At 38.8% G+C, this 13,980-nt stretch overlaps 1 protein-coding gene across 1 annotated transcript in view; it reads left to right on the top strand.

Annotated features, from left to right (window-relative positions):
* The window catches only part of AIDA (axin interactor, dorsalization associated), a 47,863-nt gene that overhangs the window by 28,805 nt on the left and 5,078 nt on the right, over positions 1-13,980 (top strand). Inside the window, exon 7 of the mRNA XM_061382275.1 lies at positions 12,942-13,064. Within this exon, the coding sequence (XP_061238259.1) occupies positions 12,942-13,064 (123 nt within the window). The remainder of the gene's footprint in view (positions 1-12,941; positions 13,065-13,980) is intronic.

The following is a 13,980-nucleotide window of genomic DNA, read 5'->3' as shown; positions in this document are numbered from 1 at the left end:
GCATGGTAGGCTGTTCTCTAGTTCCAGAGAGTGAGGGCTACTCGCTAGTTGCAGTGTGCAGACTTCTTGTTGCAATGGCTTCTCTTGTTGTCAAGCACAGGCTCTGGGCACCTGGGTTCAGCAGTTGCAGCTCCCGGGCTCTGGAGCACAGGCTCAGTAGCTGCGGTGCGGGGCTTAGTTGCTTCACAGCATGTGGGATCTTCGTGGATCAAGGATTGAACCTGTATCCCCTGCATTGGCAGGCGGATTCCTATCCATTGAGCCAACAGGGAAACCCCAAACTGTTTTCCTTGAAAGCTTAAAGGAACCTATGTTCCTCAACTGCTAAACAATAAATTACTAGCTAAAAGAAATTGTGTATGTATTTTAATATTTTACCACAATTTCTGCCTCTATACTAAATTCAGCATTTCAAAACAAATAAGTGGCTCCATAGCTTTTTTATCTATATCCAATATCAGTTGTAAAGATTATCTATAGCCAGAATTTGAAGACACATTTAATGTGTTACCTATCTACCAAATATTGTGGCCAGTTTGATCAATATTGTTACCTTAAATTGTGTTTAAGATTATCCTCAAATAACTAAATAATTTTTCTTGAAAGAAAAAATGCTACCTAAATGCAAAATATTATCATATATGTCCTTTTATGGAGAAGGCAATGGCACTGTACTCCAGTACTCTTGCCTGGAAAATCCCACAGACGGAGGAGCCGGTAGGCCTAGTCCATGGGGTCGCTAAGAGTCAGGCACGACTGAGCGACTTCACTTTGACTTTTCACTTTCATGCATTGTAGAGGGAAATGGCAACCCACTCCAGTGTTCTTGCCTGGAGAATCCCAGGGACAGAGGAGCCTAGTGGGCTGCCGTCTATGGGGTCGCACAGAGTCGGACATGACTGAAGCGACTTAGCAGCAGCAGCAGCAGCATGTCCTTTTAAAAATTACACTTTAGCAGCACGAAGAAATGTGCACTTAAAAAATTGGATGACAGAGAATCTGTCAATAGTACTAGATATGTGAGTTTAGTTACAAGTATGATAAATCTAAAACAAAGAAAACTAAGATTAAATGTGTTATCACATAAATATATGATATTGCTCAGTCTACATTTTGAACACTTGATTGAACTCTGCTCTAAGTGTGGATAAACATTTAATCTACTTTTTGCTAGTGATATTTAATTTCCAGATCACCAAGGCAAAATAAGGACCAATTCACCTCTCACTGTAGAACCGATACCTGTGGGAACATCTGTACAATATGACATAAAATGTCAAGCAAGTAAAATGAACTCAATAAGCACATTGAAATCACCATGTTTTTCAAAAGATGTAATCCTCAGTAATTTTCTAAAAAGGCATCGCCTCTTTAGGATTCTTGTCTGGGTGATGATGTACTACTTTTTTGGAGCAAAGACCATCATGCCATTTTCTGTTTTAGGCCAGAAGGAAAAATCATATGAGGACAGGGTCTTATGGAGTTCACTGACTTCAGTTTCCTTGTAACCTTTGCTTTCTTCTGTGGAGTTAACCACACAGACTCCTGGTCCCTGGGCGGGCAGTCTATTCCTAGTCTGGTTCTCCATAATCTTTCTTGTCCAGAGTGTCTTGGCCCCTCACAGAGAACCACTCCGTGTGAGGAGCTCCTTCTCATGCCAGGATCTGCAGTGTTATCATTTTCCCTTGGGACAGAGCAGTTGTTGGTATGGAATGAGGGGCCACAGCTGCTGCTCCACTTCTCCTGGTGCCAGCTGCAGGCGGGAGATGGTACCCATTGCTGGACATTGCACCAGCAGTCTGGGGATTTGATGCCTGGCACACTGCCACCCCCCCACCCCCATATAGAGGCTATAATACAGTCAGCCGAGAGCTGTTAGATCAGACATTTTCACCCATTTTTTGTTTGTTTGTTAATTCTGGAGTACAATTTCTCATTGTTTAATAAACTTGGCTATTTTTGTGATAATGGCACCCCACTCCAGTACTCTTGCCTGGAAAATCCCATGGACGGAGGAGCCTGGTAGGCTGCAGTCCATGGGGTCGCTAAGAGTCAGGCATGACTTAGCGACTTCACTTTCACTTTTCACTTTCCTGCATTGGAGAAGGAAATGGCAACCCACTCTAGTATTCTTGCCTGGAGAATCCCAGGGACAAAGGAGCCTGATAGGCTGCTGTCTCTGGGGTCGCACAGAGTCGGACACGACTGAAGCGACTTAGCAGCAGCCACAACTACTTTATATTTCATCTGCAACAGTTTTGACAGCAACATCTCTCTGTGAAGAAAGCCATGAGTTGTGACATGTCAGGGTGTTCTCCTTCTACAGGAGGGGGGCCAACTGTTAATGGACACCTCAGAAAAGTTCTTCAGAGACAGAGATGAAGACTGGACATTGAATCCATTTTCCCTTGACTTGTTTGGGCCCTTTGCAGCAGGAGTTTTCTTGACTTTCACCACCTTTTATAGAACTCACAAATGCTACATGACATTGATTGACTAAGCCTGGAGACTCAATAGAGAAGTTATGTTTATCACAAAACCTTCAGGATCACATGAAGTGTCATCAATGTCAGCTTATTATTGAAGGAATGTAAAAAGTAGAGCATTTTTAATTTCTTACCCTGAATCTTGGGCTTCCCAGGTGGTGCTAGTGGTAAAGAATCCACTTGCCAACTCAGGAGACATAAGAGATGTGGGTTTGATCCCTGGGTCAGAAAGATCCCCTGGAGGAGGGCATGGCAACCCACTTCAGTATTGTTGCCTGGAGAATCCCATGGACAGAGGAGCCTGGCAGGCTACAGTCCATTGGGTCGCAAAGAGCCGGACATGGCTTAGCGACTAAACCAGCAGCATAGCTGCATTCATAAATTATTTTCCACAGTTGATGCACAGTGGAGTAGGACAACTGGAATACCAGTCCACATACAGACTACTGATAAATAGCTTTCATCACCGAGATGGGCTTTGGGGCTCTAGCGCAATAAAATGGCCCTGGAGCTTATGATTCACTCTTGTTACCTTGCCAGAATTATCTGTAGGCTTCAGCTTGGATCCTGTTCTTCTAACTCATAGCTCTTCTTCAGAAGCCACACTGAATCAAATAATTCCCTCTACTTTTCTTTGAAAGCAGTAGGACACGTTTGCTCCAGGTGGAGGTTGGGGTCAATCAGAAGACACTGACATCATCAGGCTGCCTTCCTCCTTGCAGAGTGGAGCTTACCAGCTGCCAAAGGCTGCCCCTGTCTCGCATAAAAAGCTAAAAATGGATCCAGTCGAAAGAACATGATCTTACTGCCCACCACCATATGAGGCTCAGAGACCTGGAATAAAGTTGCAGTAGGGATGGCCCAGTCTCCGACCATCACAGTGAACCTGTGTTGCTAAGCGCACGCAGTTTAGATGGTGCTTACCCTTGATCACTATCTTTGATGGAGCTGCCAAGCCACAGCACCAGCACTTCCCTAGCATTCTCCAGAACCCTGGTTGAGAAATCCTGCTTTGGACAGTTAGCTGTAGCACAGAGTTTTCTGTATTGAAAAGTGAGGTGGAAGTAATGGCCCCCCAAAGATGTGCATATGCTAATCCTCAGAGCCTGTAAACATGTACGTGGCAAAGAGCTTACGTTAACGACCTTAAGGTAGAGACTATCCCGAAGTACCTTTTTAGGCTGTGATGTGCTTAGTTGCTCATGTCTGACTCTCTGCGACCCCATGGACTGTAGCCCTCAGGCGGAGATTCTCCAGGCAAGAATACTGGAGTGGGTTGCCATGCCCTCCTCTAGGGGGTCTTCCCAACCCAGGGATCAAACCCAGTTCTTCTGCATTGAAGGTGAATTCTTTACAATCTGAACTACCAGGGAAACCCAAGAATACTGGAGTGGATTGTCTATCCCTTCTCCAGGGGATCTTCCTGACCCAGGAGTTGAACCGAGGTCTCCTGCATTGCAGGGGGATTCTTTGCCTGCTGAGTACCAGGAAAGCCCCTCTTTTTTAGCCTTTATTGGCTTTATGGACAATTAAATTACAAAAATGGCAAATGAGACAAGGTGGTTAAAAACATGTACTCTAGGACCAGACTACTGTGTAATAGAGAACAGGTTACTTAACTTTTCTGGATCTCAGTTTCACTTCTAAGTAAATGGGACTGACATTAACACCTATGTCAGAGTTCTTATGCGGATTAAATTAGTTGATACATACAAAGAATTAGAACAGTGCCTGGCACATAGTAAGTGTTCTGTAAGTGTTGAATATTTGTTATTTATGCAGCACTTCCACATAGAAGAGCATTTGTTATTTTTGATCCTTTTCCTAGAGCTAAGAGCAAATTAGTTAGTTCTAGTTGGAAAAGCTTAGTTTATACCAGATGGTGTATGGTCATTTCTTATCCTGATTATAGTCTTCGTTTTATGAGTGTAATTACTTTTTCTCATATTACTTTATATAGTTGAATATTTCAGTTTTACATTTAGAAATCTTTTAACGTAGTGCTTTGATGTCTAATTATCATATGGTTTTACTTTTGGTACACAAACATGCTACCTTTCTCATGTAACCCAGGAGCTATAGCTGGTGTGGTATTATACTATTATTTTATCTTCTTTCATGCACCTGTCATGTAAGACAGTGCATCTGTATATATATGTATTATATATATTGTCTAGCCATTTGTCTACTAGAACATAATATAACCTTTAGAGCTGTGAAATTCAAAATTCATTTTTAAAAGATCTGTATATTACTAATACCACACAATTCAATACCATTATCCAGATTTGTCTTTCAAGTTGCTTAATATGCAGTCAATAAGACAAAGCCGACAGTACATAATTATGGTTAGAGATGTTGTTGTTGTTGAGTCGCTCAGTCATGTCTGACTGTGACCCCGTGAACTGCAGCATGCCAGGCTCTTTTGTCCTCCAGTTTCTCCTGGAGTTTGCTCAGATTCATGTCCATTGAGTTGATGATGCTATCTAACCATCTCATCCTCTGCTGCCCTCTTATTCTCTTGCCTTCAGTCTTTCCCAGCATCAGGGTCTTTTCCAGTGAGTTGGCTCTTTACATCAGGTGGACTAAGTATTAGAGCTTCAGTTTCATCATCAGTCCTTCCAATGAATACTCAGGGTTAATTTCCTTTAGGATTGACTGGTTTGATCTTCTTGAAGTCCAAGGGACTCTCAAGAGTCTTCTCCAGCACTGTAATTAAAAAGCATCAATTCTTCAGCACAGCCTTCTTTATGGTCCACCTCCGGTATCTACATGACTACTGGGAAAACCATAGCTTTGACTATATAGACCTTTGTCAGCCAAGTGACACCTCTGCTTTTTAATACACTCTCTAGGTTTGTCATAGAGTTTGTTCTTTCTTCCAAGGAGCAAGTGCCTTTTAATTTAATAGCTACAGTCACCATCCACAGTGATTTTGGATCTCAAGAAAATAAAGTTTCCATTGTTGGAAACACTGTTTCCATTGTTGCCCCATCTATTTGCCATGAAGTGATGGGACTGCTTGCCATGATCTTCGTTTTTTTGAATGTTGATTTTTAAGCCAGCTTTTTCACTCTCCTCTTTCACTTTCATCAAGAGACTCCCCAGTTGCTTTTCACCTTCTGCCATAATGGTGGTGTTAGCTGCGTATCTGAGGTTATTGCTATTTTTCCCGGCAGTCTTCATTCCACCTTGTGTTTCATCTAGCCTAGCATTTTGCATGATGTACTTTGCAGATAAGTTAAATAAGCAGGGTGACAATATACAACAACCTTGTCACACTCCTTTCCCAATTCTGAACCAGACAGCTGTTCCATGTCTGGTTCTAAATGTTGCTTCTTGACCCACATACAGGTTTCTCAGGAGACAGGTAAGGTGATCTGGGTATCCCCACATACAGGTTTCTCAGGAGACAGGTAAGGTGATCTGGGTATCCCATCTCTTTAAGAATTTTTTCTTAAAAATTATGGATGAACAAAAAAAGGCTAAGGGATTTCAGCACAGGTAATCTAGCTGGAACTGAGACTCAGAGTGTGTAGTAGTTAGTGATACAGGGAGAGAGCATCTTGGAAACTATCATGAAATAGCTTGAATAGTTACCGTTCTATATCATTTGTAGTCTTCAATTATAGTCAACTTGCAGATAGTCTTTCAGCTTGAAATCACTGCCTTTGTATTGCATTGTTAGAAATATATTTACCAGTTAGATTTTAATGTGGTCTGAGGCAGAAGAGTTTGCTGGTAACAAGGAAAGAAATGTCATCCCATTGACTCACTTCAACTAAAAGAGCTAGATGATTATAGATTATGAAACTAATTCATCCAAAAGTAAAACTAGTTTTAATGTTCAGTTAGGAAAAACATGGTGGCTGCAGCCGTAAAATTAAATGACACTTGGCTCCTTGGAAGAAAATCTATGACAAACCTAGATAGCATATTAAAAAGCAGAGACATTGCTTTGCCAACAAAGGTCCATATAGTCAAAGCTATGGTTTTTCCCTTAGTCATGTATGGATGTGAGAGTTGGACCATAAAGAAAGCTGAGTGTGGAAGAATTGATGCTTTTGAACTGTGGTTTTGGAGAAGACTCTTGAGAGTCCCTTGGACGGCAAGGAGATCAAACCAGCCCATCCTACAGGAACTCACTCCTGAATATTCAGTTGGAAGGACTGAAGCTGCAGCTCCAGTACTTTGGCCACCTGATGCGAAGAACTGACTTATTGGAAAAGACCGTGATGCTGGGAAAGATTGAAGGCAGGAGGAGAAGGGGATGACAGAGGATGAGATGTTTGGATGGCATCACCAACTTGATGGACATGAGTTTGAACAAGCTCTGGGAGTTGGTGATGGCATGCTGCAGTCTATAGGGTCTCAAAGTGTCAGACACAACTGAACAACTGAACTGAACTGGGAGAAACATAGTCTCAAAGAAAGAAAATCTGTCATTGACTTTGGATATTGGATAAGAAACCACTTTTCACTGTCAAAAAAAGAAAGAAAAAAAAAAGCCATAATCAAAGTAAAAAAGACAAGGGCCTAACATCCTTAATAATAGAAGTAAAAAGTTTGAGTTGCATCAACAAAGACCACAGGCATATTTAAAGTCTGAGCAAAAAACATGAGCAGACAGTACACACACATACAGACATACAAAGATGTACAAACAGTTCTTAAACATGGGAAGAGATACTCTAGAACTACTTTAACTCTGAGGATGACAGATTTTCATCCACTGCTGGTGGAAGTACAAAATAATACAGTCCCTTTGAAGGGGAGTTCAGGGTGATTTAACAGTAACAACAGAAATACACATTTATTCTCAGGTCCAGCAATCTCACTTCAGGAATTTATTCTCAAGATATACCTCCAGTAATATGAAGAAAACTTTGCATATGTACCAGGTTGTTTATTTCTGTATAATCTGTAATAATAAAGTACTAGAACCAACTAACTGCCATATGTAGGTTGGCTGAGTAACACTATCGTATACTATAGATAATAGTTAGGAAAATCTCCATGAACTGATGATTTTTCAGAATATGTTGTTATATAAGTAAAGTATATCGAGGCAATTCACATTGGCAGAATAAGGAGGAATATCTCATAATTTTCTGAATAAATCTCTTCTTGGACTTCCTGGTGGCTTAGTGGTAAAGAATCTGCCTGCTGGTACAGAAGAGATGGGTTCAGTCCATGGCCCAGGAGGATCCCACGTGCCCATGTGTCACAACTATTGAGCCTGTTGTCTAGAGCCTGGGAACCACAACTGCTGGAGCCCGCATACTCTAGAGCCTGTGCTCCAAAATGAGAAGCCACCACAGCGAGAAGCCCTCGCGCCACAACTGGAGAGTAGCCTGCACAGCAGTGAAGACCCAGCACAGCCAAAATTAAAAATATTAATAAATAAAAGTTATTTTAAAAATTCCTTTAAGTCTCTTCTTGATTTTTAAAAATTCTAGCAGGCTAAAAACAGAACACTTCACTGGATGTTTTCTAAAGGATGCTTTGAGCCAAAATCGTCCTTTAGCATTCCTTTTTAGATCAAGAACAAAACGTGTTTACTATATCCTCTTTCCATCAACATTCTAGAAGTCTTAGCCAGTGCACTAGGACCAAAAACAGAAATATAGATAAAAATTATTTGTAGGTTTTATGTATGTAGAACATACAAAACCACCTTTTGCATAGATAAATAGAAATAGTAACAAAGTTTATCAGAGAAATAATAACAGAGTTCCTGGATGTGAAATCTGTACATAAGAACAGATTCTGTACACTTACTGTGATCATTTTACAATATACAAGTAGCAAATCATTACATTGTGTACCTGAAACTAATATATTGTATGTCAATCATAGCTTGATTTTTGAAAATTACATACCAAAAAAAGGATTTTATCTCTATAAGCAAGCAACAGTTGCTTAGAAAATGAGATATATTTTAAATTTATTTTTAATTGGAGGATAATTGCTTTACAGTATTGTGTTGGTTTCTGCCATACATCAACATGAATCTGTCATAGGTACACATACGTCTCCTCCCTCTTGAACCTCCTCCCATCTCTCACCCCATCCCAACCTTCTAGGTTGTCACAGAGCCCAGGAGTTGAGCTCTGCATCATACAGCAAATTTCCACTGGCTCTTTTACATATGGTAATGTATATGTTTCCCTGCTACTCTCTCCATTCACCCCACCCTCTCCTTCCCCACTGTGTCCGTAAGTCTGTTCTTTCTCTCTGTGTCTCCATTGCTGCCCTGCAAATAGCTTCATCAGTACCATCTTTCTAGATTCCATATTTATGCATTAATATACAATATTTATTTTTCTTTCTGACTTACTTCACTCTGTATAATAGTCTCTAGGTTCATCCACCTCATTACAACTGACTCAAATGCTTTCTTTTTGTGGCTGAGTAATATTCTTTTGTATATATGTACCACAACTTCTTTATCCATTTATCTGTCAGTGGACATCTAGGTTGCTTCCATGTCCTAGCTGTTGTAAATAGTGCTGTAGGGGACACTGGGGTACATGTGTCTCTTTCAGTTACAATTTTCTTAGGATATATGCCCAGTAGTGGGATAGTTGGGTCATATAATAGCTCTATTTCTGATTTTTTAAGTAATCTCCATACTTTTCTGTATAGTGGCTGTATCAGTTTACATTCCAATCAACAGTGCTAGAGGCTTCCCTTTCCTCCACACCTTCTCTAGCATTTATTGTTTGTAAATTAGAAAATGAAATATTTTGACATTTATAATAGTATCAGAAAATAACAACATAGTTTAATAAATCCAACAAAAGAAGTATAAAACCCATTTGAAGAAAACAGTAGAAATTTATTGAGAGAAATTAAGAAGTCTTAAATCAGTGGAGAGATATATTCCAGTTCATGGGTTGGAAGAAGCAATTTGTAAAGATGGGACTGTTTCTAAAATTGAGCAGAACTTCACCACAGTCCTAACAGTGTTTTTGTTGTTTGCTTTTTTTTTTTTTTAAGAATTTGACAGCTCTTGTTATAATTTACATGGACATGCAAAGGGCTGAAAGTAGTTAAGACTTGAAGAATAATGTCAAGGTGGGAGAATTCAAATGTTGAGACTTTTGTAAAATTATAGTTATCAAGACACTTGTGGTAGTGATGCGAAGATAAACAGTCCAGTGAAAGAATGGGGAGCCTGGAAACAGACCCACTTATTGTCAATGCAGATCCTTGGGTAAGATGACAGTCTATTAAATAAGCAGTGCTGGGACAATTGAGTGTCGATGTGAAATGAGTGAGATTGGGCTCCTACCACATGCCATAGTAAAAAATTAATTCTACCTGGATTATATAATTAAATGTGAATGGCAAAACATTCTTATAAGAATACCTTCATGACCTTGGAGTGGGGAAAGATTTCTTGAATAGGACACAGAAAGCACTGACTATAAATGAATTTAGAGGCTGAGAGATTTGAGTACATTAGCATTTAGAATAAACAGAAAAGGCATTCTAAACACGCAGGACCAATATTGGTGTTAAAAGTCGAGACTAGCTGTTGTCTCTTTGGGAGAAAGAGTGATCTGGGTGTGTGTTGGGGGCACAGATCAGGCTCCTAGGACGCTGGTAATATCTATCTTTCCTGAACATATTACCATTGAATATAAAGGTTTTTTTTTTTCTTAAGGGAAGCCACTGAAAAATTATGTAAATTAAAATATCCAACAAAATGCTTATATCAGAATATTAGAGAACGCCTACAAATCCGTAAGAGAAAGGTAAATATTTTGATAGTAAAGTGGGGAAAATAATTGAACAGACACTTCAGAAAAAGGGAAATCCAAATGCTTATTTTTAAATGAAAAGGTGCTCAACCTTATTAATCATTGGAAAAATATACTTAAAACTAGTTTGGGAACAAATTGAGAAAGTAACATTGACATATATGTATCTACTGTCATGTGTAAAATAGATAGCTGGTAGGAATCTGCTGTATTGCACAGGAAGCCAAGTCTGCTGCTCTGTGATGACCCGGGGTGGGGCCATGGGAGGCTCAGAAAGGAGAGGATAAATATATAATTATGGCTGATTCATGTTCTTGTTCAGCAGAAACCAACACAACATTGTAAAGCAATTGTACTCCAGTTAAAAAATGTAAAAAAAAAACCCCCTAAATTGGTGTTTCTCCACACCTGAATTGGCTAAAAAGAAGAATCTGACAACTGCAAGCATTAGTGAGGATGTGGGACAATGGGAATTGTACTCTGAGTAGAAATTGGCATACTCATTTTGGAAAATAGTTTGTAATTACATAGCAGACATGGAGGTACTACACCATGTGACTCAGTAATTCCTCCCTTTGGAAATGTGTGCTTTTGTGTCCAAGAATGTTTATAGCAGCAGCATTGTTAACAGTTTCCAAAAACTTGAAGCCTCTCAAATGCATATCAACAGAAGAATGGATACAAAAACTGTTGGATGTTTATACAACCTATATACTATACAGTTATAAAACTGAACAAATTACAGCTACTGACAGCAGTTTGATAAATCTAAAGTTCAAAAGCAGGCAAAACATAATTATACAGGGATGCTTTTTAGTAGTGATTTTAAAGGGTGGTGAGGAGGAATTCAAAAGAGCATTCGATGGGGAGAGAAGGGAGCTCCTGAGGTCATGCTTTATGTTTTGACCTCAGTGGTGGTTACATAGATGCTTGCTTTCCAACTTTTCATTAAGCTGTGCACTCATTTTATTTGCTTTTCTGAATATGTGTTAGATTCACAATTAAAAAATTTTTTTAAATGGTTAAGTGGGTGCAATAAAGACCTTTTATCGTTAGTGTAAGAAAACCTGTGAATATTGAAAGTGTGTTGATATATGGCAAAATATTCCACGTGAGAAAGTTAATGTTACTTCCGAAATGGTATTAAATACTGGTGTGATGTCCCGTTTTGGTTTTTTGCTTTTTATCTTTGTACCTTTTCATTAGCCAAAATTTTCTTTAACCAAGTATTACCAGTTAAGACTCTTAGATTTCTATAGTGATTTTCATGTCCTAAAATTCCCTCATTGTAAGTGTACAGTTCAATGACTTGATAAATCTGTAATATTGTGCATCTATCAGTTTGATCCAATTTGAGAACATTTTCATTGCCCTCTAAAATTCCCTCAAGCATGTTTGCAGTCACTAAATGTATTTTGAATGTGGTAAGTTGATTGATTCATGTACTTCAAATACTTAATCATTAAAAGTAGGATAGGACTTCCCAGGTGGTCCAGTGGTTAAGAATCTGCCTGGCAGTGCAGAGGACACGTGTCTGATTCCTGGTCTGGGAGGATCTCACATGCCATGGAGCTCCTAAGCCCATGCACCACAGCTTCTGAAGCCCACACAGCCTAGAGCCTGTGCTCTGCAACGAGAGAAGTCACTGCAGTGAGAAGCCCCACACATCGTGGCCAGAGAGTAGCCCCTGGTCGCCACTAGAGAAAGCCAGCGTGCAGCAATGAGACCCAGCACAGCCCAAAATAAGGAAATAAATTTTTTTAATCTTTAAAAAAATTAAAGCAGGATAACACATTGTTGGATAGAAATGTGAAGAATGTCAGCTAATGTCCTTTATAAATGTTAGGTTGTATAATTTTTGGTACTATATACATATTAGAATCAACTTTTGTTTGCATTTGTTGCTCGCCAGTTATTTGAGATAAATGAACAAACTGTACAGGTGATTTCTTTCTTCATACTGTTTTCTCTCTGGGGAATGCTCTTACGTGATTTCGGGTGGTTTTTCAGTGTTAAAAACTTTAATCAATTTATAGAAAAGATTTCAAACATACAGTTGCTCTTGTGGTTTTATGTAACATTCTCAGCAGGACTGATTTCTGACAGAATAGATCATAAAGAATAGGATGAAGAAAGCAGTGGGAAATGAGACTGTCAAGTTATTCAATTAAATGTATAAATATTAAGTTATAAGTTATTTCCTCCATTAATAGTAAATGATTTGTTGATTGATTCTGGTATTAAATTTTTCAAGCTTTAGGAAAATGTAACAAATGTTTAAAAAGCTTTTTCTGTCTTTGTTCTACCACTTCACATTGAAATATGGGATATATTATATATATAGCAATAAATGTGAAGTGTAAATATTGTATGAATCTATTACATACATTATTAATTATATGGCAATTTGTAATTCAGCTTCCTGGAGTGGAATTTCTAACAAACTTGAGTTAGTAATTTATGCTTTCGTGTTAAATATGGAGTATGGAAGTATAGATATATTTTATGTATAATTAAGAATTTGAAAAGAATAACATCAAGTGTTTGGGAGTTTTGGTAACCAGAATAATGCCTGCCTAGTTACTAAGCCAATTAAGAGCAAAGCAATATCTTCTCTATGTTGTTAAAATATTTACCCTGGAATTATTGGTGGAACTCATTTTTATTGCTGTTTCTCTGCTGCCAGGTACTTTATTACCAAGGTTGCCATCAGAACCAGGAATGACGTTACTCACTATCAGGATTGAGAAAATTGGCCTGAAAGATGCCGGGCAATGCATTGATCCCTATATCACAGTTAGTGTAAAAGGTCAGTAACTGCATATACCTATCTTCTCTCTGGTGAATTTTAAAGTGTTGCTTCTCATTTGGGACTTTTGGGGGGTTTGTGAGGGGGTTTTATCTGTGATAATTCATTTAGTTCATTTTATAGTGAGGCAAAATCCTGGGAAGATGTAGTCATCATTCCTTCTCCAAACATTTGTCAGAGATTTACAGAAAATATTTTCCTATCCATAACTTATACTCAGAGTTGCTTTTGGTTTTTTCTCTTTGTGTGTCTTTTTATTCTTCCACATTCCATCAGGGTGCTGACTACACAGACACGCTGTCTTTTATAGTAGATACATCATTCAGGAAACAAGTTAAAGAAAGGCCCCCCACTTTCCAAGGATGTGTGGTTTTCTTTGCAAAGCCCAGTGCTCTCTGTTTTCCTGTGCCTCCACTTCAGGCCCTGTCATTCCTGTCCAACAGAGGTTTGTACATGGGAGGGCGGTGCAGAGGTGGATGAGAATCGGCCTTCAGTGAATCATGAGTGGAGATAGGGAAATAGGACGCATACATAAACTCTGCACCCTGAATATATCCTGCAGGACATTAGACAAGTGATATATTTTTTAATTTATTTAATTTATTTTAATTTATTTAATTTAATTTAATTTAACTATGTCACTGTCATTATTAAGCATGATTACTCCTAGGATTTGTTTTTTTCTACTGTTCAAGTTGGCAAACTGTTTATTCCTTGAAAACAACTTTTTTGATCGTTGGTTTAAGAGGGAAACTGCAATGGTTGAATTCTTTTGTCATTGCTAAGGTTTTTATACAGCACTTTACTTGTAAGGCACTCAACAGTCTTTTAAAAATAATTATTGGGTGACTGGGAATGAAACTGTCATACTATTATTCAGAAATAACTGCGCAGTTAATTCAATCTACAGTTAATA

This window comes from Bos javanicus, chromosome 16, assembly GCF_032452875.1.
Source record: "Bos javanicus breed banteng chromosome 16, ARS-OSU_banteng_1.0, whole genome shotgun sequence".
Lineage (NCBI taxonomy): Eukaryota > Metazoa > Chordata > Mammalia > Artiodactyla > Bovidae > Bos > Bos javanicus.
The sequence above is the reverse complement of the archived record's forward strand: the minus strand, read 5'-3'. Positions and strand labels throughout refer to the sequence as shown.